At 38.0% G+C, this 26,034-nt stretch overlaps 1 protein-coding gene across 3 annotated transcripts in view; it reads right to left on the reverse strand.

Annotated features, from left to right (window-relative positions):
* Positions 1–435: 435 nt before the first annotated feature.
* shisa7a (shisa family member 7a) overlaps positions 436–26,034 on the reverse strand; it is a 32,393-nt gene continuing 6,794 nt past the window's right edge. For 2 of the 3 annotated variants that reach the window (XM_087286764.1, XM_087286765.1), the window contains exons 2-6: positions 13,263–15,449; positions 10,178–10,326; positions 9,546–9,611; positions 6,493–6,681; positions 436–4,435 (exon numbers count right to left, since the gene is read on the reverse strand). In XM_087286764.1, coding sequence (XP_087142890.1) covers positions 3,525–4,435; positions 6,493–6,681; positions 9,546–9,611; positions 10,178–10,326; positions 13,263–13,987 — 2,040 coding nt within the window. In that variant the 5' untranslated portion in view covers positions 13,988–15,449 and the 3' untranslated portion in view covers positions 436–3,524. The remainder of the gene's footprint in view (positions 4,436–6,492; positions 6,682–9,545; positions 9,612–10,177; positions 10,327–13,262; positions 15,450–26,034) is intronic. The other variant, XM_087286766.1, reaches the window with a different exon arrangement.

A 26,034-nucleotide genomic window follows, 5' to 3' on the forward strand; every position in this document is an offset into this window, starting at 1 on the left:
GCTAATATTCATAAATGTAGCGCTAGTAATAAGACAGCATTCGTCCGGCTTTTAGCTGCGTTTAGCTTTCAAGTAAGCATTGTTGTTGTGTAGTCGAATTTGACATGTTTGCAAGTTCGCAACACGAGCTGTTTATGAGGCAACGTTAAATCCGAATTACAAATCGGCGAATATAAATCTGACATATTGTCCTAAAGTCGCTATTCGTTTATTTTAGGACTCCTTTAGCATCATGTTTGTGTCTAAGAAGCTCTTATAGTGGCCATTTTATTACATACTGACAGCTCAAATTCAAAGGCAGGTCCTTATCAAAATGGCTGCCTGGAATCTTTTCCAGTCTTCGTGTAAAAAAGGATACTAAATGCTAACATTAAACACTATAACATAATTTAAACAGTCTGTGTTTTCTGCAGTGTATCAGACATTCGAGGCATATCAGTTTCATCAGTTGACTTTATTTTACAAAGGTGGAATTATGTGGAGGATGCAGTATTTAAATATTTCTGACTTGAGGGGATTTGATATAATAGAAAGTGTTTGTAAACATCATGGGGGTAATGCTTGATCTGAAGCGATTTACCCAAACATCCGTTCTGCTTCTGTGCTCGAGTGTTTCAAGACATGAGCTCAGTGCTGTTTTCCCAAAGGGTTTCAGTCTTCATCGTCCCGCTTTGCATGTGCAACAATTGCACATTCCATTGTAAGCTACCAAACTTTTAAAATGCTTCAGGGCTTTATTTGCACATCCAATGTTTGATATTTTCTGCAGTAATATGCCTTGTGAATAGATTTCATAAACATTTTCATAATTATGGCTTGTGGATACAAAACAGACATTGCTACAGACTTTTTATGACAAAGAAAATACTAAATCGATTCATCTGTTCTAACTGTCCCTGAAAGAAACATTAAGAAGTTGAAATTTCACTTAATCAACAAAAAAAGAAAAGAAGAAGAAGACATTCGGTTACACACATACAACATACATCCTATGACATCATCATCATTTATAAACCCATTGTGATGTATCTGCAATGAGTAATGACATTTGCAGGCTTAAAACGATTACAATGTGACATCACACTGAGATTTTTTTCAAAGGCACTCCTCATCATTAGGAATGCATGAAGAATCGGCACACAATGAGTGGCTTTAAAGTTTGTGCTTCTATTTTTCTACTCATAATTTCCAAAAGAATTTCATGAGAAAGATATCTAAAACAAGTTAACACTAAAACCACAGAGGAAAAAAATCACCATCATAATCATAAGAGAACCATAACAACAAGAAGAAATTTTCACCAATAACCATAATATTAACTGTCATAGTAATGACAATAACAAACACCAATGTATTACAGAGCTGTTAGGAAGATTGTCTTTAAGTTGTATTCATATTTCATTAAGATACACACTAGTTCCAGTGAAAAGGTAAATGAATGTGTTACCACCAATCCTCCGGATGCTGATGTGATATAAACTACTCCTTTACACTTTAACTGGGAGGCATAAATAGTCCGTAGGGTATACTATTCAAGTTCATTACACTGAAAAATCAACCAAGAGGTATAAAGTATATGACCAAAAAAAAAATGAAGTTGGTGGTTTTACAATGTAAATAAATTCCTTTTCATTGGTAAAATGAGTTCCCGACACCTGCGTTATTTCCCAGAGGTCAGAACCATAGAATAATTAAATATCTGGCTCTTTTGCGAACAATCTCACACTTTTAATTGTACTATTTACTTACTACATTAACATCTTTTGTTGTTGTTGTTGTAAATAATGATGTTATTATCATTATATAATGTGTAAGCTGTCTGTAACATCTGCACCACTAACGCATGTGTGTTGTATAGCCCTTAATATTGATAAGCGTTATTGGTTATGAAGAGACCAGGTATGAAGTGTTGTGCTCATATCTGGGTAATAACAGATTCAAAACATACAGGTTAACTGTTTTGGCATGCTCGTATCCTCAAGACTGTTCGCAGAGAGAGTCTCAGTTTTAACAGCATATACACATGGCTTCATCATGGAGATTCAAAAAGCAGTCCAGGAGGTTTGTCTTTATGCAAATGCCAACCCACACCTGAGCGAGATAATGATACTGCCATGTTATGCGCACATTTTATGCCAGAATATTATTACGTACAAATATATTGATGAGTGCCCTTACTCTTGAGTTAGTTTCTTCATCTCAGATCCGTATTTAATAGCTTAAGGTGAACCGTTTGTCTACACAGTATACCTAGGGGCAAAAATACCCAGCATCACTGGAATCAAATGTATTATTTTTGTGCTTTTGGTAGTCCAGCGTCCCTCATGTTGAATCTCCCTTACAAATCCTAGCACTTGGACATTGTAGAAAGTGGTGGCTCAGAATCCAAACAAGGTGCCATTGATCATTAATGAGTCTTTTTAAGATGGAGAAGAAAGATGATTGTCAGACATTTCTCTTGGTTTTCATTTGGGCTTTTCTGTCCGATAGTGTCCCAGAATGGCTTTCGTCGATAGTTCAAAGCGATCTCCAGTTATGTACTGAAGGGCAAACTTGAGGATTTAAAACTCATTGTGTAATATTTCCCAACAAAACAAACTGAACAGATACTCACTTGGTACATCTGTGTTAAATTCACACGGAATAAGATGCAGGCGAATAAACGTATGATAAGGCTTGCTTTCTCTGTCTCGCAGCGTACAAAATGAGTTCATCAAATTTTTTCGAGTTTATGAATGTGCTCCCATCATTGTTCATTTTGACGTATATTGTAAAAACCCTGCTGCACTTCCTCATTATGTCAAAGTGGATTAGGGTTTAAAAAGAGATAAGATCCAGCATTACATTTGTCCAACTGTAAGTAGCTTTACACTTCTTCAATTGGGATGAGCGCTCCTCCTTCAACTAGTTCCTCTAATTATTGTCTCCCATAGTAAGAAGATGAAAGTCGTTCTCTAAAATATATGGCTCCATAGCAGCTATATATATGTAATAATGTGAAATATCTGAGGATTAAAAACATATGACGTAAAGATATGAAAAATGTCAGTCACATCATGTGGAATTTATATTACACTATTGATATTCTATGCGGAAGGTTTATAGGCAAACTTTACACAAATAAATAGTTGTATAATATGGCAGCTTTGATCATAATTTTAGCGGCAATTTCATGAACATAAAAAGCACAACAACGTTGAAGCTCTATCAAACCTGACTTATAACTGCTGTTATCTAATCTTATCTCGAGCATTTGCCACTATATACAATATATATCTGTAAAAATATGGCGCCACTTCGCTCTCTGTCTAGCTTCTCCCACTTCATGGCCCCCCGACTTCAAAATCTGTTTCTCTGATTCCTTTACCATCCTCCTACTCCTTTTCTCTCTTCTCTCGGTTTTCCTCTCCCTCTTCCGCCCACTCTAACTCTCTCTCTCTCTCTCTCTCCCACAGTTCCTCTACCATCCTCCAACTCTTCACACAGTCTATCCCTCAGCCATCTTCTCCATTCCCTCCTCTTGCTCACACAGTAACCTCATTCTTGCTTCCTGTTCTAACCCCTTGATTCGATGCCACTCCTCCACTTCCCCCTCCGCCGGGGATGAAGTGAAGTTGTTCAATGGTATTTTGCCTTTTAGCTGCAAATGCAAGCCTCCTGGCACTGTGTCCACCAAGAGTCCCTGTTCCCATAACCACCCCCGTTCCTGGCATGTCACCCCATCCCACTCCTCCAGCCCCACCTCCACCCAGGTGGCCTGACATTGCCGCTGAATTCCGCTCTTGCTCTCGCCCCGATGTTGGGTGCGAGTTCATCTTGATCATGTGGTGACGGTCGAGTGATGGCGTAGCGCAAACATTCTGCTGCGACTGAGCTTTCTGATGGCTAACACGGGGAAGGGTGGGCACCATTCCGCCTCCTCCTCCACCCTGGTAGTCGCTCATTCCCATACCCATCGTGCTTCCATCATAATCAACCCCGCCAATCTCTTCCTCGAGGTGTTCTGGCGACATGAGCAGCCTCTCCTTGGACTTCTTCAAGGTGTTCTGGTTGTTGGAGTTCTTGGATGATGTGCCTTTGTAGTACTGGTGCTGCTGGTTTTTCGGGACCCTTGATAAGGTGCTGCCATCAGCAAGGGCAAGAAGTTGGTCCGTTGACTTGACGCGTCGTGGCGGTTTAGACAACGTATCATAATTTGGGTTTTTCTTTGACTCTGGTGGATCCAGAGGGTAAGGATTGGGGGTATGGCTTGGGGCTGACTGTGGGTGAGGTATTCGAGGACGGGGGGCATGGGTAGGAAGCGTGCCTCTTCCACCCAGTGTGTAGTCACCACCCCAGGGAAGGTGATGCTGAGAGGAATGAAAGTCAGGACGGGCGTTGTTGGGCCTTCGCTTGGTGGTACAGTAACCTGAATATTCCTCCAATCCTCCTTTTTCTGTAGACGCAGGAAAACATGTTTGAAGAAATCAGAAAATTGGATGAGAACAGAATACACATTAGGAATTCTCCAATCTTAAAATCTGTTCAATATAATCATGAGTTGATTATTGTACATTACATTTTTATGCAATCAGTGTCATTTTAATATATCAATTCAACAACTTATCAGTTTTTATGTAATGGCAAATTACCAATAAAAGATCTAAATCAGATTTCTGTACAAAACCGATAAGACTTTATCTTAAAATGAAGCAAATTTAAAGAGGAAAAATGGGGTTCTAAAATAGGGATGCTCCGATCAGGATTTTTATAGCTGATACCGAGTACCGATACCTTGTTATGGTGATCGGCCGATAAAGAGTACCAATTCTAATGCTTCAAGCTTTATAATGCATAAAGCACCATTTCCCTCTACGTATGATACTTAAAGGGAGATCTCGCCTTTCCTAAGAGAATAAATGAAGAATGTTGCATATACATTTATCACATACATATTAGCCCCCCTGTTTATTTTTTCCCCAATTTGTCTTTAACGAAGAAAATATTTTTTTAACACATTTCTAAACATTATAGTTTTAATAACTCATTTCTAATAGCGGATTTATTTTATCTTTGCCATGATGACTGTAAATAATATTGGGCTAGATATTTTTCCAAGACTCTTCTATACAGCAAGTTATTGTTTAATGGTGGTTTGTTCTGCAGACTATTGAAAAAAAAAACAATTAGCTTAAAGAGGCTAATAATTGTGACCTTAAAATGTTTTTAAAAAAATAAAAAAACTGCTTTTATTCTAACCGAAATAAAACAAAAGACTTTCTCCAGAAGAAAAATTATTATCAGACATACTCTTAAAAAATGTCCTTGCTCTGTTAAACATCATTTGGGAAATATTTAATTAAATTCAATTCTTCTTTATTTGTATAGCGCTTTTACAATGTAGATTGTGTCAAAGCAGCTTCACATAGAATATTATAGTGAATTGAAACAGTGTTAGTTCAGTTTTCAGAGTTTAAGTTCAGTTTAGTTTAGTTCAGTTCAGTGTGTTTTAATATTTACTGATGAGAGTCCAAACACTGAAGAGTAATCCATTGATGGGCAGCTCTGCAAGTCTCAAACTATGCAGTCAGTGGCGCATAGTTTGCGCCACTGACTCCCTATTCCAAATCTTTTTCTCCATTTTGGTATTTCCTAGAATTGAATATTTCCAATATTTTTCCAATAATGTTCATATTTTGTCTTCATCTATCAAGTGAAAGTTGCCTATAGCTGACTATTGCATATAGCTGACAATAGTTGACTATTTAAAATTTTGGGTCAAATATGTGGTATACTTTTTTTTGGTTGTGTTTTTGACTCACACATAAAAAGCAAACCTTCACCACAACCAGCTGCTTAGCACATATACGTTCCTCAACCTTTATGTCCCAGGATTATTGCGTAAAGCCTGATTTCATTAATTTAACAATATTAATCCAATCCTATTTCATCTGAACCCAGAATTATTTCATCTTTCAGCTGATTAACTCTGAGTCATCATATCAGCCTGTATAACCTTCGCCTGTGCAGAACTTTCTTGTCCTCCAACTGTAACTCACACTTCCCAGGAGGTTTGATGTCTAGCTGAGAGAAAGGCCTTAAGGCTGTATGCGTCTGTGCAAGATTGCGGGCGCTTTGCAATGGTTTGCCCTCATTAAAATGACCTTAGCAAACATTTATATCTCCCAAGTGTACCAGTGAAACACTCACACTGTTTAAATAAAAAAATAAAATAAAATAAATCATTTTTACGCAATGTTCTAAACCCTGCATGAGACTATGTCCTCATCACAGAGCAGGTAATTTCTTTTTTAAAACACAACTGTACTAAATGTCACACTGCTTTTGATATCTGTCCATTTTTCCTCCTTATTGCTCATAAATTTAAATTATTCTTTGAAATGACGAAGGCTAAAATTAGAAAGCAATCATGCCAAGCTTTTATGTTATTCTTACAAAACATGCTTTTCTCAAGATAAGAATCTTCCTCTCCACAGGTAATAAAGCACTTACCAAGACGCTTGAGAGACGAGTATCTGTTGATTTCAGGCTTCATGGCGGCTTCATACGAGGGCGGCAGCTGAGCCAGGTTATGTAGGGATTGATGGAAGGACGGCTGGGGCTTCATGGCGTTAGTATGCTTACTGGGCTTCAGTGTGCCACCCATGGCCAGCTGCATGTTGTTCATACGTGGTGCACGCTCTTTAAAGACACATCAAATGAATTCTGGTTATTTCAAACTACTTCTACATTGTAAGTAAGACCCATTTTACTCATTATTAACATATTTTGGTTGATGGGATCACAAGTAGATTTCTGTTTACATCTGGGGTTTTAATCCGTCTCCTTTGCGCACTTTTGACCACTTTCTGAGGAGATGGTCTATGTATGGACCTTTTCTGATCTTTCAATCTAGTGTTGCGAAATTTACAAATGAATGGAGAAAACACAGCAGAAAATGCAGAGTGGATCAGCTTTCATTTCTGCTTTGACGGCCACAAAACTATGCCAGATGGTTTTCTTTATCCATTAATACTTTTAAGGAGAACATTTGCTTTAACATTTTTCACCTATAAACAAAACTTAAAAATGTATTTCCCATCTGGATAACATCAGGGGCAAATCTGTCCTGACCTCAGAGTATATCTGTTGTGAGGGAGCAATTCTAGTGCGTTTAATATCTTACAACTAGCGCTACTTGAACACACCTACTCACTGTCTCGCTGACAATTCCTTTATCCAGTACAGCGCCATTGGATTAGAGCACTGTCAATTTCTCAGATCAAACACAGTAGAAGCTGCAGACCACCAAGTAATATATTATAATAATAGGCCTATAAATATTGAAATGCGTTATGCATGTTGAAAGCTCCAGTTCGTTCTTAATTATTCAACATGCACCAGGACCTCTTAAAATAAAAACTGTGGTTAGCTTTTTTTTCTGTTGTTCAAAAGAATAAAGGCACACTAGCTATGTTTTCATCCACAGATGTAAATTAAATATATGTGCAAAACTGAAATATAGCATAAAAGACATGCGAATAAAGCAGCGTTTCCATCCAATGAGTCAAAGTGAACAATATCACCGCTTCCTGATTACCTGGCAGCAAAAATCAAAAGTAAAAAACTTAATAAATGACTTGCGCCTTAGAAGACAATGCTGACGCGCAATGAACATGGTGGTGTTTGAAGGCATGAGACGCTGAGCACAGATGCTCTTGACAGTTCTGAAGGTAATAAGTAATTTAACCTCCGGAGACCCTGACTTGTGTCCTCTGTAGTGGACATTAGGTTTTCATGAATTTTCTTAGAATTTTTTTGAGCTGCTCTGTCAAGTCCTGTTGTACTGTTCAGAGGACATCTTGGGCTTTCTAGTGATATGTCATTTGATTGGCTGGCATGCTAGGAACCACTTCTTACACCACATCCAACATGGCCGACATACAAAAAAGCACATTTTATGGTAAGGAGAGAGGTATGTAAAATTTAGCTTTTCAAAAGTTTTTTTTCTATTATTACATGTGTTTATTAAAGTGTCAGGAGCAATACATTTAGCTTTCAAAGCTGTTAACTTGTTTGTGTTTTAAAATAGCATCCTTTTTTAAATGTCCACTATAGTGGACACCAGGACCATCTTAATGTAATTAATGATTGCATGTTGTAGGAGGCAGAACTGAAGCAGAGAGGAATCTTTATAGGATAGTTGAGGGAGACTCTGATTTTGAGCCTAACAATCAGACAATTAGAGAATTAGAGACAAAGAATGACAATCAGTTTTAAATTGCTTTTATGTAAAATTTGTTTTGGATTAAACATCACTTCTTGTTCGGCTCTCTTTCAGACAAAACTGTTTCAGGAATTTCAATACAAAAGGCAAAAATGGTTAGTTTTTATTACATTAATATTGGATTAATATTCCTTTACAGCCATATCCTGTACAGGTTTGTTGTCTGAGTGGCGGTCGTTTCGAACTAAAATGGACATGCTGTAAAATTAAAAATAAAAACAAATTGTAAAAACTCTAAATTGTAGATTTGTTTTTTAACCCAAAGGATGTTGGAAATCACAGAAGAAAAAAAATACAAAAATTCTTTGGGTCTCAGGGGGATAATAACACTAATACTGAAATGGTTAAGGCGTTTTAGAATGACCAAAACAACATTTCAGATGCTTTACAATGTGCTCAGCCTGCTGGTTTATCCATTCACACACATTTCTACCATCACAAGAAACATCCTATGACATCATCATCATTCATCAACCCATTGGGATGTATCTGCAATGAGTAATGACATTTGCAGGCTTGAAACGATCACAATGTGACATCACACTGAGATTTTTTCAATGGCACTCTTATAACAAAATAATGACTTTAATGCGCATACTGGAGTTTCCTATAGGGAAAAGTGGTTCCGTCGTAGTTTATGCGCATCTTTTCTTATGGAATAAGAAAATCCACATAAAATAGGTGGATGGAAACATAGCCATTGACTTTTCCAAATAGGTAAGCTAAAACGTGGTGTTTTAATAACGGTTTTACACTTTTAACATCTAGAATGGTAAACATGTATTGAATACAGACAGTTTATGCATGGTAGTCTTACATATTTCTGTTTTAGTTTGCAATGTTTAAGAACAGCATCACGTTTAAATGATTTTGTCATCTGAGAATAAGCTTATTAAATATTTAAAAATGCCTTTTTCCCATGGGGCCTTTTAACTGGTTCTTGGGAGGGCCAAGAACCAGTGAAAGGGCCACATGGGAAAAAGCATTTATGAAAGCTGTGCCACCCCAATAAAAAATCATAGCATCTGGCTAGCGTGCTTTAAAAACACGTCACATAATGTTGAAGGATTACGTCATTTGTGGCTGTTTGTAGACATTCAACCACAGGAGCATTTACACTAAAGCCATCCAATCTAACTACCTCTGAAAGTGGTCGAATGTGGACAATCGCAAAATGTTCCAGACCCCATTTACACCTGTTTTTAGAGTCAATTCGTGATCATCTCCATATCTCAATACCAGGTGTAAAAAAAGGTTTAAAACTGTGGGTTTTACCTACCGATTGTGGCAGTGTGTTTGGGACTGGAGCCTGTGGTGTGGATGAAGTTATGCTGCAGATTCCCCACTGTTAAGCAGAACATAAGGTGTGTTTTTAAAGTATATCTTTAAGGATATTTTACATGTAGTGAATTAACAAAGTAAATGCATTCCATCTTCTACTACAAATGTTGCCCTGTTAAGCTCTTTCTGTGCTGAGAATTTTACACCGTCTGTTCATTCTAATGCCATCATATACAGCTCCGTGCTAAATAATTCACAAATGCCCTGTCATCATTTGGCTATTGCTTCTTCTCCGTGTTTCTTTCTTGTCCTGAATTTATACAGTTCACAAGACTCAAGCTCAGATGGGAACATGAAAGGATCTCTGTATGACAGACGCATCCTCCAGCTGCAACCAGGAGCATGAACATTATTTCAGATTCATAAGATCATTCAATATAGATGAGTATTTGACTTGTGACACTAATTGGTCCCATATGATGAATTAAATTAATTTTTTAATATTTACATTAATTTAGCTTACAAACATACATTAGATGACACATCATAATTCTAAATATGCTTGTCTCATCTTACTCTTATATAGACCGTAGTGAATGTATATGGAGATAATGCGAGTTTCCAACTTACGTCGGTTATCTTTCTGTAGTGTGGGATAGAGATTTTTCGGGGGTCGTCCAAGCGTCCCTTCTCCTCCTCCAGTTCCCAAAGCTACACTGTTGTTTCTCTCTCCTTCCTGTACTGGACTCGACTGGTGACGCAACATTTCCACAAGAGCCCTGCAGGGTAGTATGTAAACATTAGTCAAGAGAATACAATCTAAAAAGTGTTAGTTCACCTAAAAAAGAAAATCACTTCTCACTATTTTATTATTCACTGACATGTCATTCCAAAGCCTTAAGAAATGTATTCATCTTTGAAACACACATGAAGATTTTGAATTAAATCTGAGAGATTTCCGTCCCTCCATTGAAACTTCATTCACCATTCATAAAGAGATAAACAAAAATTCTTCCATTTAAATTGGGAGGTTAACCCAAGTCTTCTGATGAACAGAATTTATTTGCATTTTTATTTGCATATAAACTTGAACTAAAGCAATTCATTCTTGTCACAAATAACGAGCTTCTGCAAGAATCTGTGCAGCTTTTTTCCCTTTACTTTCTTTAAATTAGCCAATAGCTGGGACAGAGTACATAAGGTTTAGAGCGGTGTAAAATATACATACTATACTGTTATATGAATTATATATATTAAGGATGCTCAGATCGATTGGCCAAAGATCGGTATCAGCTTATAATCATATTTTTTGACTCGATCGGTACTCACCAATCTGGCCGATCTCATATAAAGATTGCAGGTGTTTGTTTACGGCTTTATGCACAGAGGAAGATGCGTTCTGTGTTTTGACAATATTGCAAAATGACTAAACCCTGATAGAAAATTTTAATGATTTATATAAAACAATATTTTAAAAACTTGAATATTTAATAATACACCTTTTTTATATACTTTTTCCCATAAACAAATATGTATTCATATAGGTGTGCATTTCAATGTCTTATGCATCAAATATACACTCCAAACTTTTTCGTCATAGAAGCATGTTGAATTCTTTCATCATTTGCAATGTTTCTAAATTCCATCGTCAGTCATTTTTCTAACCAATGTTTTTATCCGTTTTATCTATTATTTTCTGTAAAGCTGCTTCTGACCATGCAACACAATCTCACGACAGTTCGTAACTTTTTGATTTAGTGGCTAATTCGTATGAATTTGTATGATCTAACGCGTACAATTTAGTACGATTTGCTCATCCCCAATGACGGTTGGGTTTAGGGGTGGGGTTAGGTTCCACGCTTCCTTTTTAAAATCGTTCAATTTCGTACGACTGAACTCATACGAATTAGCCACTAAACTGGCAAAACGTAAAATACTTACATTTTCTCGGGAGATCAGGCAGGACCATGACATGTCAACACTAAATGGTTATAAGAGACGTGTTTAAGGGATTATATGCAACATTCTTCATTTATTGTCTTAAGTAAGACAAAATCTCCATTAAGTATCATACTTAGAGGGGAAAATGTGCTTTATGCATTATAAAGCTTAAAGCATCAGAATCAGTACTCTATCAGCCGATCACTATGACAAGGAATCGGAGCATCCCTAATATATATATATATATATATATATATATATATATATATATATATATATATATATATATATATATATATATATGTCAGAATTATTAGCCCCCCTAAATTATTAGACCGCTTGTTTATTTTTCCACAATTTCTGTTTAACCGAGAGAAGATTTTTTCAACACATTTCTAAACATAATAATTTTAATAGCTCATTTCTAATAACCGATTTATTTTATCTTTACCATGATGTCTGTAAATAATATTTTACTAGATATTTTTCAAGACACTTCTATACAGCTTAAAGTGACATTTAAAGGCTCAACTAGTTTAATAAAGTTAACTAGGCAGGTTAGGGTAATTAGGCAAGTTATTGTATAATGATGGGTTGTTCTGTAGATTATCAAGAAAAAATATAGTTGAAAGGGGCTTATAATTTTGTCCCTAAAATGGTTCATAAAAAAATCATAACTGCTTTTATTCTAGCCGAAATAAAACAAATAAGACTTTGTCCAGAAGAAAAAATATTATCAGACATACTGTGAAAATGTCCTTGCTCTGTTAAACATCATTTGGAAAATATTTAAAAAAGAAGAAAAAAAATCGAAGGGGGCTAATAATTCAAGCATAGCCTGGTGGACATGATTATGCATTCACTATGGTATGAACCAGCATAGGGTTGGTAAAATATATATTTATATTATGTAATATTTTAATTATTAATGTTATTTAGGATACAGATTAAAGTATTTTGAACTAATTCCACAATTTAATCAATTCCAATTTAAAACACATTTCTTGTTTTAACATCACTAAGGCAGCCAATTCAAATGTCATCTGACGATTAAATGGGCACTCTCAGTGGTTATCGGCTGATAGATATCGGCCAGTATGGGCCTTCTGCGCCTACTGGTAGGCTCAGATGGCTGTTATCATCCATCCACATAATTAATCAACTATATTTATTTAATTTCCCATTAATTTTATTTGATTAACCCTACCTAAAACCAAATCCAACTATCAGAGTAATGTAAAAACTGAAGTCTTCTCTATAAGTATAGCTGATTAACTATGTGGATGGATGATAGCAGCATTCTAAGCCTACTAGTAGGCGCAGAAGGCCCCTACTGGCCCATATCTATTAGCTGATAACCACTGAGGACGGCCATTCATTCATTCATTCATTCATTTTCCTTTCGGCTTAGTCTCTTTATTAATCTAAATCTCTATTAATCTAAATGTGAGAAGAACATGCAAACTCCACACAGAAATGCCAACTGGCCCAACCAAGCCTCGAACCAGCGACCTTCTTGCTGTGAGACAACAGCACTGCCTACTGCTCCGCCGCGTCATCAATCGGCCATTAATTCAGGTGATAAAATTCAGAGAGGGTGACTAAGGTGCCACCAGGGTAGTCAACCACCCTGTAATTTGTAATTTGGGTCCTGGAGATTAGGAGGTGCCAGGAACAAGTTTTTTTGTTTTGTTTTTCTAATTACACATCTTTACCACAATGTGATAATTTTCATTTTGTGGTCAACTATCCCTTTTTTGATGAAACATCTCACCTGGGCATGTTCAGTTCCCTGTTCCTGGGCTGCCGTGATGCCTTGTGAAACGCCACCTTAATGGCCACCGCCACTGCTACTGTAAACGATATGACTCCACCAATGACGTAGACGGTGTTGTTGCTCTGTTCGATGCGGCTCTGGTCAGGCAGGCCTGGTGCTGGGGACCTGGTCACAGGGGGCGCTGTATTGGCCCACACCGGGGATTGGTAGTTGTGGCAGATGCTCTGGTCCAGCCTTCGGGAGCGGTCGGGACAGCAGAATCGATAATGGCAGGTCCCACAGCAGTAGATGAAGTCGTCCTTGGAGCAGTTAAAGGTGAGGTCATACTGCCCCATGACATCATAATAACCTCGACACACGTCCACTTCCACCAGCTTGCGAGGAGGCGGAGCTACCTGAGCCGCTCCAAAAGGGGCCTTCAGTTTATCAGTCGTTACATTCTTTGGCAGCATTATTTGAGGCAGCGGCCTGAGGGGCATTTCTGCCACTCCAGCTGGCTGCTTTGGCCGACGATTCATGGACTTCCCTCGCATGCTCCCGCCGTTTTTAGCAAGGGGGTACATAAAGCTCCTGCCCTGAGATCTTGGGTTGGGAGTCGGGGTGATAGTGATGGGCCCATTTCTGGAGGGGCCCGGGACGCTCGCAGCGGAAGCGTTAAGTGGGACAGCGATTAGCAGGAAGAGAATGATGACACGGACTCGAGCTTCCAAGGTGGGCATCATCTTTACATGACTAACACTGCTATTTTTTCACGCTGACTCAACCCACCGCACAATGCCGAATTTTGTAAAAGCAGCTTGCTCAGCGCTGTCAAATAATCTTGTAGCAGCCCTCCGACGTATGAAATCTGAGTCTATATTAAAACAGTCTCGAAAGTGAAATCTGTTTACAAAGTCTGCTAAAGTGAACGGTCGCACTCTGAGATGGCGAGAGAGAGAGAGAGAGAGGGGGGGGAATAACTATCTTGATGTGCTTTCAGCTTCAAGGTGAGTTATACAACACATATTTTCTCAACATGCAGCGCTTGTGTCCAGAATACAGCTGGAAAACCTGAACAATACGTTAAACAATCCAAATGCTGACAATGCAGGCAACATACAATTGTGTAAACAGGAAATTAAAAAAACTGTCAGATATTAACAAGGCAAATGTTCCCTTTTGTGGCTTCCTTCAAAAATAGACATTTTCATAGCAAGTGACAAACAAAATGGCTTCTCGTTTCTGTCCGATTATTTCAATATCCTGTGTTTTCACGGACACATCAAGGCAATTAAGTTGTACAGCTGTGTACATTAAAAGTATTCAGGTTTAACTCTTTGTTTTGGCACTTATCAGGATGAAAGATTCGTCTAAGAGATAGGGGCAACTGTAAACATCATTAAAAATGTAAACTAATGTTTTGCTAACATATATTTTTTGTTGTATTTGGGCACTCCTTACATTCAGCAATGGCACTTAGTCTTTAAGCAGATTTCCCTGACCTGTGATGCTCCCTGAAAGTTACTATTATTAACTAGTATAAACAACGTCCATACACTTGGTGAAAAAGAAATCGAGCTAATCTCGTTTACGTGTTAACAGGACTACTCAGGACGGCGGACTCCTGTAAGGGTTTGAGGGTGGTGTGATGAGGAATCATTTTGATTTCGTTCAGCATCCTGGTCTTATAAACCTCTACATTACTGAACCAATGTGAATGTGCATTTCCTCATTCGGCATGGGAAGAATTACCAAGATAATTCTGTGTGCAAATTTACAATAGGAATCAAGTGTGAATTGATCCGTCTGTCATGTTGAATAAAAACAAAAGTATGCCCTACCTATGCAGATTTTAGACGTCTATTAAAGAGTGTTCAATAAAGTTGTGACAGACATACGCAAAAAATTAAATGGCAGTAAAGACGTACAACGTTTTCAAGGCTGATTGTCTTCACAATAAAGAAGGACGTGTGTAAACCTGCCAGTCTCTTTCCAGTTTCTTAAGATTCACGCAGAAGATTAGCTTTAAAGATAAGCCCACTTTTCATTGAAATGATGAAACATTTGAAACCATTTGCTGGAGTTCTTGGAGAAATGCTTTAAAGTCCCATGGTGTGGACATGGCTGTTTCCTCTGGTTTTTTGCAGGGTTGATCTTGAAATCTGTTGGCGGTTATGAAGTGGTCGGTTGTCAAGCGATGTGTCTCTGAAAAGAAATCAACACACTGATGTTACTGCCTACATACACACACACAGAGAGAGAGAGACAGAGCGAGAGAGAGACATCTGTGAAAGTTTTTGAAAGATCATAGTTAGCTTGTCATCTGCATGGCAGCCTATTATTTTCAATGCGACACATATGGCATGTGATGTGACAGACAAATAAGGTATGCAGCAACTAATGCGATCAATATAGAATTCAGCACAAAAGAGATTTTTTTATGGGGTACGACTGCATGTTTAAACACATTAAAGCTACAGCAAGAATATATTTCAGTTTGAAGAAACTATGCCAGAATCAGAAATATTAGTGTGTGAACACATTAAATATGCATATCTGCAAAAAAGCAATCATTCCGTTTTAACAATGTTCAAAATCAATAAGAGTTGCTAAAAAGTATGTGGCAACACTGCAAAATAAATGCAACAAATATACCAACTTATAAATCAACATCTTAAAATTAGCTTATGGCCTAAATGTGATGTGCATTCCAATAAACAGCAGCAAAACTCGCCGTTACAGTTAAATAAATACCCACACGTGCCCTGAGGACCATATTAACTCTGGTTCTTTAATTCATACTGAATCAGAATGGAACATTGAATCTGTGAGATTTCAGTACGGCTACAGTCGCATCTGTTCAGACTTACAAATTCTGAAAAACATTCCTTGCTATTCTTGAAATATTATAAAAGATTAATTGAAAAGAAATGTTTTTAAAAGAATGATTCATCACTAATCAGACTATTCACACTGTGTTTCAGAGTACAAAGTTGTATATTGCAATATACACTTACCGGCCACTTTATTAGGTAGCTGCTTGTTAACGCAAATTTCTAATCAGCCAATCACATGGCAGCGACTTAATGAATTTAGGCCTGTAGACATGGTCAAGACGATCTGCTGCAGTTCAAACCGAGCATCAGAATGGGGGCAGAAATGTGATTTAAGACTGCTGGAGGACCACCAGCACTCCATGTTTTGGATGTCTCCTTTGTCTTTCATACCTATTACAGGTCTTTCGGTCTCTGCTAATGAGCTGATGATCTGAATCAGGTGTGTTTGGTTAAGGAGTTGGAGCTGGTGGTCCTCCATGAACGTGGTTGAGAAACACTGATTTAGGAGGCTTTGAATGTGGTATGGTTGTTGGTGCCAGACGGCCTGGTCTGAGTATTTCAGAAACTGCTGATCTACTGGGATTTTCATGCACAACTATCTCTAGGGTTTACAGAGAATGGTCCGAAAAAGAGTAAATATACAGTGAGGGGCAGTTCTGTGGGCACAAATGCCTTGTTGATGTCAGAGGAGAATGGCCAGACTGGTTTGAGCTGATAGAAAGGCAACAGTAATTTAAATAACCACTCGCTACAATAAAGGTCTGCAGAAGAGCATCTCTGAACACGTCCAACCTTGAGGCGGATGGGCTTCAGCAACAGAAGACCACACCGGGTGCCACTCCAGACAGCTAAGAACAGGAAACTGAAGCTACGATTCACACAGGCTCACCAAAATTGGACAATAGAAGATTGGAAAAGTGTTGCCTGCTTTGATGAGTCCCGATTTCTGCTGCGACATTCGAATGGTAGGGTCAGAATTGGGCATGAACAACATAAGAAAGCAAACTGCCTTGTATCAACAGTTCAGGCTGGTGGTGGTGGTGTAATGGTGTGGGGGATATTTTCTTGGCACACTTTGGGCCCATTGGTTCCAACTGAGCACCGTGTCAACACCACAGCCCACCTGGGTATCGTTGCTGACCATGTCCATCTCTTTATGTCCACAGTGTACCCATCTTCTAATGACTACTTCCAGCAGGATAACGCGCCATGTCATAAAGCGCGAATCATCTCAGACTGGTTTCTTGAACATGACAATGAGTTCACTGTACTCAAATGGCCTCCACAGTCACCAGATCTCAGTAAAAGAGCACCTTTGAGATGTGTTAGAAAGGGAGATTCACATCAAAGATGGAGAGGGGTCTGGCTGCAGACTCGGTGCAGTGCAATCTGAGCTGCATCCAATGTTTTTTAATTCGCTCACCTAACCCCACCCCAAACCCTACACGTCACAGTGACGTTACTCACTCCATTGAGTGCATTGAGTCTGACAGTCTCAGCTTGCATCATAAAGGCTGCATCCAGATACTATTGCAAAGATGTGCAGCCAACAAATCTGCAGCAACTGCGTGATGCTATCATGTAAATATGGACCAAAATCCCTGAGGAATATTTCCAGAACCTTGTTGAATATATGCCATTAAGGATTAAGGCAGTTCTGAAGGCAAAAGTGGGTCCAACCCAGTACTAGCGGGTGTACCTAATAAAGTGACCGGTGTGTGTAGTTATAATCAATATTTTTATGCACTAAAATGTAGTGAGGTTACAGTTAAAAAATAAATGTAACATTATCTACATTGTTACTGAGCAAAATTAAGATTCAATTTAATATTTATCCCTCAAGATCTGTGCTTACAAGGATATGTTCACCCCAAAATGCAAATGTGCTATTAATTTCTACCCTCAGGCAATTTAGGATGTAGGTGACTTTTTCTCTACTGTAATATTTAAAAAGGAGTTTGAGCTGAAACTGCGCTCCTTCGTAATTCAAAAGTCAGTGATTATCAGAACTTTGAGAGCCAGAAATAGAGTTTAAACTAAATAAATACCTTGATCTCCTGAAATTGTCTTATGAAATGTAACGATTGGTCTGTGCTGTACAAACTGAGCATTATTTACAACATTACACCTTGGGTGCAGATATATCTACCAGAAAATCAGATTTGCTTTGGTTTACATCATATGGATAATTAAATATAACAAATAAAAATGAATAAAAAATTTATATTTGATCTTATTAATTTAAAATAGTATTATTGCACATTCTTCCGTTATTTATTAAAATAATACAATACTAATATTTACATCATTGTTAGTTTTCCTCAAAAAATATTCAAATTGTAATAATTTTTAATACTTACTAGCAATGCTTTGCCAGTTTTAGCAATGTTCAAAATCAATAAGAGTTACTAAAAAGTATGTGGTAACACTGCAAAATAAATGAGATAAATATACCAACTCATAAGTCAAAATCTTAAAATTAGCTTATGGCCTAAATGTGATGTGCATTCCAATAAACACCAGCAAAACTCACCGTTACAGTTAAATAAATACCCACACATGCCCTGAGGACCATATTAGCTCTGTTTTTTTATTCATACTGAATCAGAATGGAACATTGAATCTGTGAGGTTTCAGTACGGCTACAGTCGCATCTGTTCAGACTCACAAATTCTGAAAAACCTTCTATGCTATTCCTGAAATAGTTTAAAAGATTAATTGAAAAGTAAAATATAATTGAAATGAATTATTCATCACTAATTAGACTATTCACACTGTGATCCAGAGTACAAAGTTATTTATGACAATATACACTCACCGGCCACTTTATTAGGTACAATCCTAATGCTTGTTAACGCTAATTCCTAATCAGCCAATCATATGGCAGCAACTCAATGGTATTAAGCATGTAGATGTGGTCAAGACGATCTGCTGCAGTTCAAACCGTGCATCAAAATGGGGAAGAAGGGTGATTTAAGAGACTTGAGTAAACACGAGTAAATAAACTGTGGCTATATTCACTTTGCCCTGAAACTGACAGCACAACGCCTGAAAGTTTCCTATTTATGTAGATGAACATCTTACACAGGATTACAGTTAATCTAGCTACAACAGTGATGTGCATTAGCAGCGTCCAACTATGTCGGTATGCAAATGAGCTTGTTCATAACAGTCTGGAGCACAATCTTCTTCTTGCATAATGACGAGCCAACAGAGGCTCATTGGAAATACAGGCTTTAGCCTACTACATTGTCAAACTGCAAGAACAGTATGATGCCAACAACCTTTGTTTCTTCACTGATAATATTTACAGGGAAATATTATAAGTGATTAAAGCATTTTCTTCATGCATTTCTTTGCACAATACTTAATAAATACCACCAAACATTTGAACAATGTCCATAAATTGTGATTGAATACATTTCCCTCACATATCTATCTCCATATAGATAACTTTCAAGAAGTGTTTATAGGATGTTGTCCTCGTGATGCAGAATGCTTGGATTCAAGTCTGGTGAGATAAAAGCAATGTATAATCAAGGTAAATCCATTTTGTCGCATAGCACTTTTATCTTATGTTTGCTTTTAAAAACACTACTGGTTGGGTTTAGTTCAGTAGTTCATTAGATGATCTGTAGGACAAGCCGCACCCTCTTGTGGATGTGTACAGGACATGTTTGTGAAACCTATAACAATATGTAACCTAAGTAACGTATTTCAGATTTGGAAAATTCTACACAGTGCCCTCTAGTAGATTTGTCATCTGGAATGTGCAACAAATTGTACCTGGTGCAACGTATTTTCGCAAAACTGTAGGCTGAGACATTTATTTTCAATGAGACTGGGTTGTTTTGAGCCGACAAACTCGCGCATGAGCTGATGCCACTCGTTTTATTTCAGAAAACTATCATCTAAACTATCATCTAACTATACTAATTAAAACTGAAAAGTGCTGCAAGTTGTTGACTTACATTTTATAAATCACCAAGGAACTAGTTTCAGCTAAAAACCTTCAGGGTTCTTCTTACACATATTTCAAAGTCAAATTTAAGCACTTTTCAAGCACTTTCCAGGTGCATTTTCAAACTTTTACAGCATTTTAAAATTGTGTGGTAAATTACATATTTACATACAAATAGATGCTTCTTCATCAGGCACGTGCACACACAGGGCTCAACCTGTGTAGTGCACATGCCCTTTTTAGTCTTGGATAGAAAGTGCCCTTCCAAAATGATCAAAAGTGCCCTCGCGACGCGACACACCCTCCGTCCCGCCCTTCAGTAGGCACACGACAACACCGCTCTTGAGTACGCGCGCGACAACACAGCTGATCAGAACGTGCGCGACAACACTGCTGATCAGAACGCGCGCAACAACACCGCTCTTCAGTACGCGTGCGACAACAACACCCAACAACCCCCCACCACCACCTACCCCCTCTCTACAAAATTTTTATCCTGCACATGCCCTTTGCACGGTCTCTGCACGGGCCTGTTCTTCATCACAATAAATCAGATGCTATTTGTTAGAATTACTATTTGTTAGAATTACTAATACTATACTATAGAATATTATTAGGAAGGTTTGATGGCATATTTGCAACAAGCCAAGCATTAAATTACTGTCATTTGCTCTACTAAACGTAATTTACTCACATCTTAAATGTTTCACCTTAAAGGAGACCTATTATGCTCCTTTCTACAAGACGTACAGAATTATTATTTGATGTTCCTAGAATGTGAATGAGAAGTTTCAGTTTAAAATATACTTTTACAACTCTTTGAATCTGCCCATTAAGAGTTTTGATCCAAATTGTGTCGTCTTGGAAACTGTTGCTTTAAATACAATTGAGATTGTGTTCCCAGCCCTCTTATCAAAAGAAGACGGAACTACAAATGCCAGTGCGTCCTCATAGCGGCGAATTCAAAACAGGACTAATGTTATCTCTGTGAAAATGTTTTTATTTGTCCAGGAAGAAGACTATGATGGTCATCTGTGCATCATATGAATCAACATTTAAAAATCCTTTTGGTCATTGACATTAGCCCCTTTCACACATACAGACCTTTCTGGAAAATTACCGGAAAGGTTTGCATGTGTGAACAGGCCCTTTTTAAAAATACCGGTAAATTCGTTCTGGCTATTTTCTGGAAAATGAAGTTGTAACGCATGTGTGAACGCAGAAGGATGTCTAGAACACGCTGACGTAAGACGTCTACTTAGCCAATCAGAACACTCATTCATTCAGAACACTGAATGCATTCACGTCCGCGCGGTTTATGAGAATAAAAGCCTGTGAATATATTTCCAGACAGAATTAGCTGCTGGATGTTAGTCAGAAAACACTTCTATGTTCCTTCTTAATGCCAACTGTGTAAAAAAATACTAATAAAATGCTTATGACAAACCGCTGTTTGTTTACCTTCAAGCTATGAGGCGTGTGCACGTAAAGCAGCCGGTGAGCGCCAGCACACACACACATTATGTACATCTCGACATGCGAAAGTGTTCCTCCATATGTTTTCATTGAAGTTGTTCACAATACTCAACAATCCATCCACAGAGTTTGTAATGTAGTCAAATGTTTACAGATACAAACACAGCCGTTTAGAGCTCATTTCAGATGTCAGAATTTACCGGTATTTTGGAATAGATGTGTGAATGCTCTTTTCCGGAAAAATCTCGTAACGTCTTCGCCTGTGTAAACAGCGCTTTTTAGAATTTACCGGTAAAGTCGGTCCGGAAATTTTCCAGATATTTACCGGTATCACTGTGTGAAAGGGGCTATGATCTTTTTGATTTGGTGGGCGACTGCTTCTCATTCAGGGCTGTCTATGCTGATGATGGAGAGATCAACACTAACGGGTGGGGCTTTCTCTCTTTAATGACGCATCTAACAGAAGAAGTCAAAGTGTTTCTGCAGGCGGTTTTTATGAAGTGTGATTATAAAAAATAAAACTAATGCATTTTTACCATTATTGGCTGATTACAGTAACACAGTCACCACACAGCTGTGTTTAAACCCCTTATAAAACATATCACCTTTAAATTGATATTAATTTCATTTAATGCTTTGTTCATTCATAAACCGGTCTTCACCATGCAATTTGTCTTCTTCCACAGTTTAAGCAAATGGTACAAACAAAAAAGCTTTAAATTTTACGCAACAATATTGATTTTATTTCAGATAGTTAATAGGCATGGTGGCTCAGTGGTTAGCACTGTTGCTTTACAGCAAGAAGTTCGCTGGTTAAAGTCCCGGCTGAACCAGTTAACATTTCTGTGTGGAGTTTGCATGTTCTCCCTATGTTTGCATGGGTTTCCTCCAAGTTCTCCGGATTCTCCGACAGTCCAAACACATGCGCTATTGGAAAATTGGGTAAACAAAATTTGCCATGGGTGACGCGATGGGTGGGTAGCACAATCGCCTCACAGCAAGATGGTTGCTGGTTTGAGCATTTGCTGGCTCAGTTGGCATTTCTGTGAGAAGTTTGCATGTTTTCCCCCTGTTCCTTTGGGTTTCCTGAGTGAATGAGTGTGTATGGATGTTTCCCAGTACTGGGTTGCAGCTGGAAGGGCATCTGCTGCATAAAACATATCCTAGATAAGTTGGCGGTTCATTCCGCTGTGGCGTCCCCAGATAAATAAAGGGACTAAGCCGAAAAGGAAATGAATGAATGAATGAAAATTAGCCTGTAGTGTTTGATAATATTGGGTTGTGGCTGGAAGGGCATCTACTGCATAAAACACATGCTGGAATAGTTGGTGGTTCATTCCGCTGTGGTGACCCCTGATAAATAAGAGACTAAGCCGAAGGAAAATGAATGAATGAATAATCCTTATTACCTATTTCTTCTTTCTTTTTAGCTTAGTCCCTTTATTTATCAGGGGTCACCACAGTGGAATGAACCCCCTATTACCTATTCGGTGATCTAGATTATTCTAAAAGCAATTCAATTAAACCTTCATCCAGTTTAAGAGCTTTATCCAAAATCCTAGCCCTTTTTCAAACACTACATTCAAATTCAAGCCTTTTCCAGGAATTTTAGCATCCTAAATCTTCTATAATGTCCTCCTCACTGAAGAAAAAAACAAAACTCGCTCTTATTTTGGATGGCTTGAAGGTAAGTAAACTGCAAATTGTCATTTCTGCAAGAACTATCCCTTTAAGTCTGTCATTTGTACTCATTAAATGCAGTACAGCTGCAAAATTCCCACTCACGGCGTTGAGAGAGATGATGTGATGACCGTTTGTCTACTGCGTTACAACAAGTCACTATGAATCAGAAGCATTGAGAAAAGTGAATAGTGGCAATGATCTGAACAAATAGTGATCAGTCCTTTTCAGAGAGCGTAGCACGATGCACGACACGGAGGAGGAGGGGAAACGAAAGAGAGAGAGAGCGAAAGATCCTGCTTTCCTGACTCTGTAGGTCTATGTGTCACAGGAAGTGAAAGAGACCATGTTGTGAAAAAAAAAGTATTCTCTAATAAATACCTAGATGCTTTGATTTTTCACAATTGCAGGGGCCTGTGGAAAACCATGGAGCAGATGAAAGACGTGCGAGAGAAAAGCGAGATAAATGCAGGGTAGAGATTTAAATATGAGCACAGCAAAGCAGAAGTGCACAGAGCCAGAGGTATGACAGCGGAGAGGTGCTGTGTGCTGTGTGTGTGTATGTGGGAGTGCAGTGTGTGGGTGGAAGAGAATGGAGAGCGTTCAGTGACACCACTTACTAACACACACACGCGCGCACAGTACACACAATACACAACAGCAGGAACATACAGTGCTAACACCAAACTGCAATGCATGCAGACAGTAAACGCTGACAAAATGTGCTTCTTTTTTAACACCTCTAAAATGCGGCAGCCCTCCAAATGTCTGTTGTGGCAGATCAACAGGTTAATGGTGTGAGAGAGGCTGACGGCATGTGTTTGATGTAATGAGGCGCAGGTGTGACCAAAGGAAACTGACCATCAGAATGTGCAGGGGATACGGGGATGGCCAAAAAATAAAGCTGCTTGCTGCGGATTCATCATAGCTATAATGCTTGTGCATCGTGTCTACTGTGACGTTGTGACAAAAGCTGCAATCTTTAATAATACAAAATATATACACAGACACATGCAAAGGACACACACACACACACACACATTAATTTATAATAGCAAAAAGAAATTTTATTTAATATATAGGGGGAAATCATTCCAATGATTTAACAGAAATGTTTAATAAAAATATTACAACAGCATATAATTATTCTTACTAAAAGTAATAAACGTAATAAAAGACCAAAAATCTTGCCATTGAATGTAGATTGTAAATTATTTCACATTATATTATATTAATTATATTATATTATATTATATTATATTATATTATATTATATTATATTATATTATATTATATTATATTATATTATATTATATTATATTGCATTATATTATATTTTATTATATTCTATCTTTTAATACACACACTTACAAATCTATTTAATGCAAAAAATATTAAATTAATATTATAAAAAATTAAAATGTTATTATATTTATTGACATTTGTAAAATCAAATATTTGTAAAATTTAATTCAAATTATGCATTAAAAGATTATATTATATTATATTATATTATATTATATTATATTATATTATATTATATTATATTATACAGTGCATCTGGAAAGTATTCATAGCACTTTACTTTTTCGCACTTTATTTTTTAATTTACAGCCTTATTCCAAAATGGATTAATTTAATTCCTCAAAATTCTACACACAATGCCCCATAATGACAATGTGAACAAAAGGTTTTTAGAAATTGTTGCAAATTTATTAAAAATTAAAAACCTGAAAAATCACATGTACATGAGTATTCACAGCCTTTGTCGTGAAGCTCTAAATTGAGCTCAGGTACATTCTGATTCCACTCATCATTCTTGAGATGTTTCAGCTGCTTCACTGGAGTTCACCTGTGGTAAATTCAGTTGATTGGATTTGATTTGAAAAGGCATACACATCTATATAAGGTCCCAGTGTTGACGGTGCATGTCAAAGCACAAACCAAGCATAAAGACAAAGGAATCGTCTGTAGGCACAAGGCTGGGGAAGGTTACAGAAAAATATCTGCTGCTTTGACAGTTCCAATGAGCACAGTTGCCTCCATCATTCGTAAGTGGAGGATGTTTGGAACCACCAGGACTCTTCCTAGAGCTGGCCGACCATCTAAGCTGAGTGATCGGGAGGGAAGGGCCTTAGTCGGGAAGAAGATCAATAACCCGATGGTCACTCTGTCTGAGCTCCAGCGTACTTCTGTGGAGGAGAACCTTACAGTAGGACAACCATCTGTGCAGCAATCCACCAATCAGGTCTGTGTGGTAGTGTGGCCAGACGGAAGCCACTGCCCACCTGGGATTTTCCAAAAGGCATCTGAAGGACTCTCAGACATTAAGAAACAAAATTCCCTGGTCTGATGAAACTAAAATTGAACTCTTTGGAGTGAATGCCAGGCGTTACGTTTGGAGAAAACCAGGCACCGCTCATCACCAGGCTAATACCATCCCTACAGTGAAGCATGGTGGTGGCAGCATCATGCTGTGGGGATGTTTTTCTGTAGCAGGAACTGGAGGACTAGTCAGAATAGAGGGAAATATGAACGCAGCAATGTACAGAGACATCCTAAATGAAAACCTGCTTCAGAGTGCTCTTGACCTCAGACTGAGGCGACGGTTCATCTTCCAGCAGGACAATTACCCAAAGCACACCGCCAAAATATAAATGGAGTGGCCCAGCCAGAGCCCAGACCTAAATCCTATTGAACATCTTTGGACAGATCTGAAAATGGCTGGCTGTACACTGTCACTTCCCATCCAACTTGATAGAGCTTGAGAGGTACTGCAAAGAGGAATGGGCAAACATTCCCAAAGACAGGTGTGTCAAGCTTGTGGCATCATAAT

Source organism: Danio rerio, chromosome 16 (assembly GCF_052040795.2).
Source record: "Danio rerio strain M-AB ecotype USA chromosome 16, GRCz13ab, whole genome shotgun sequence".
NCBI classification, from domain to species: Eukaryota; Metazoa; Chordata; class Actinopteri; order Cypriniformes; family Danionidae; genus Danio; species Danio rerio.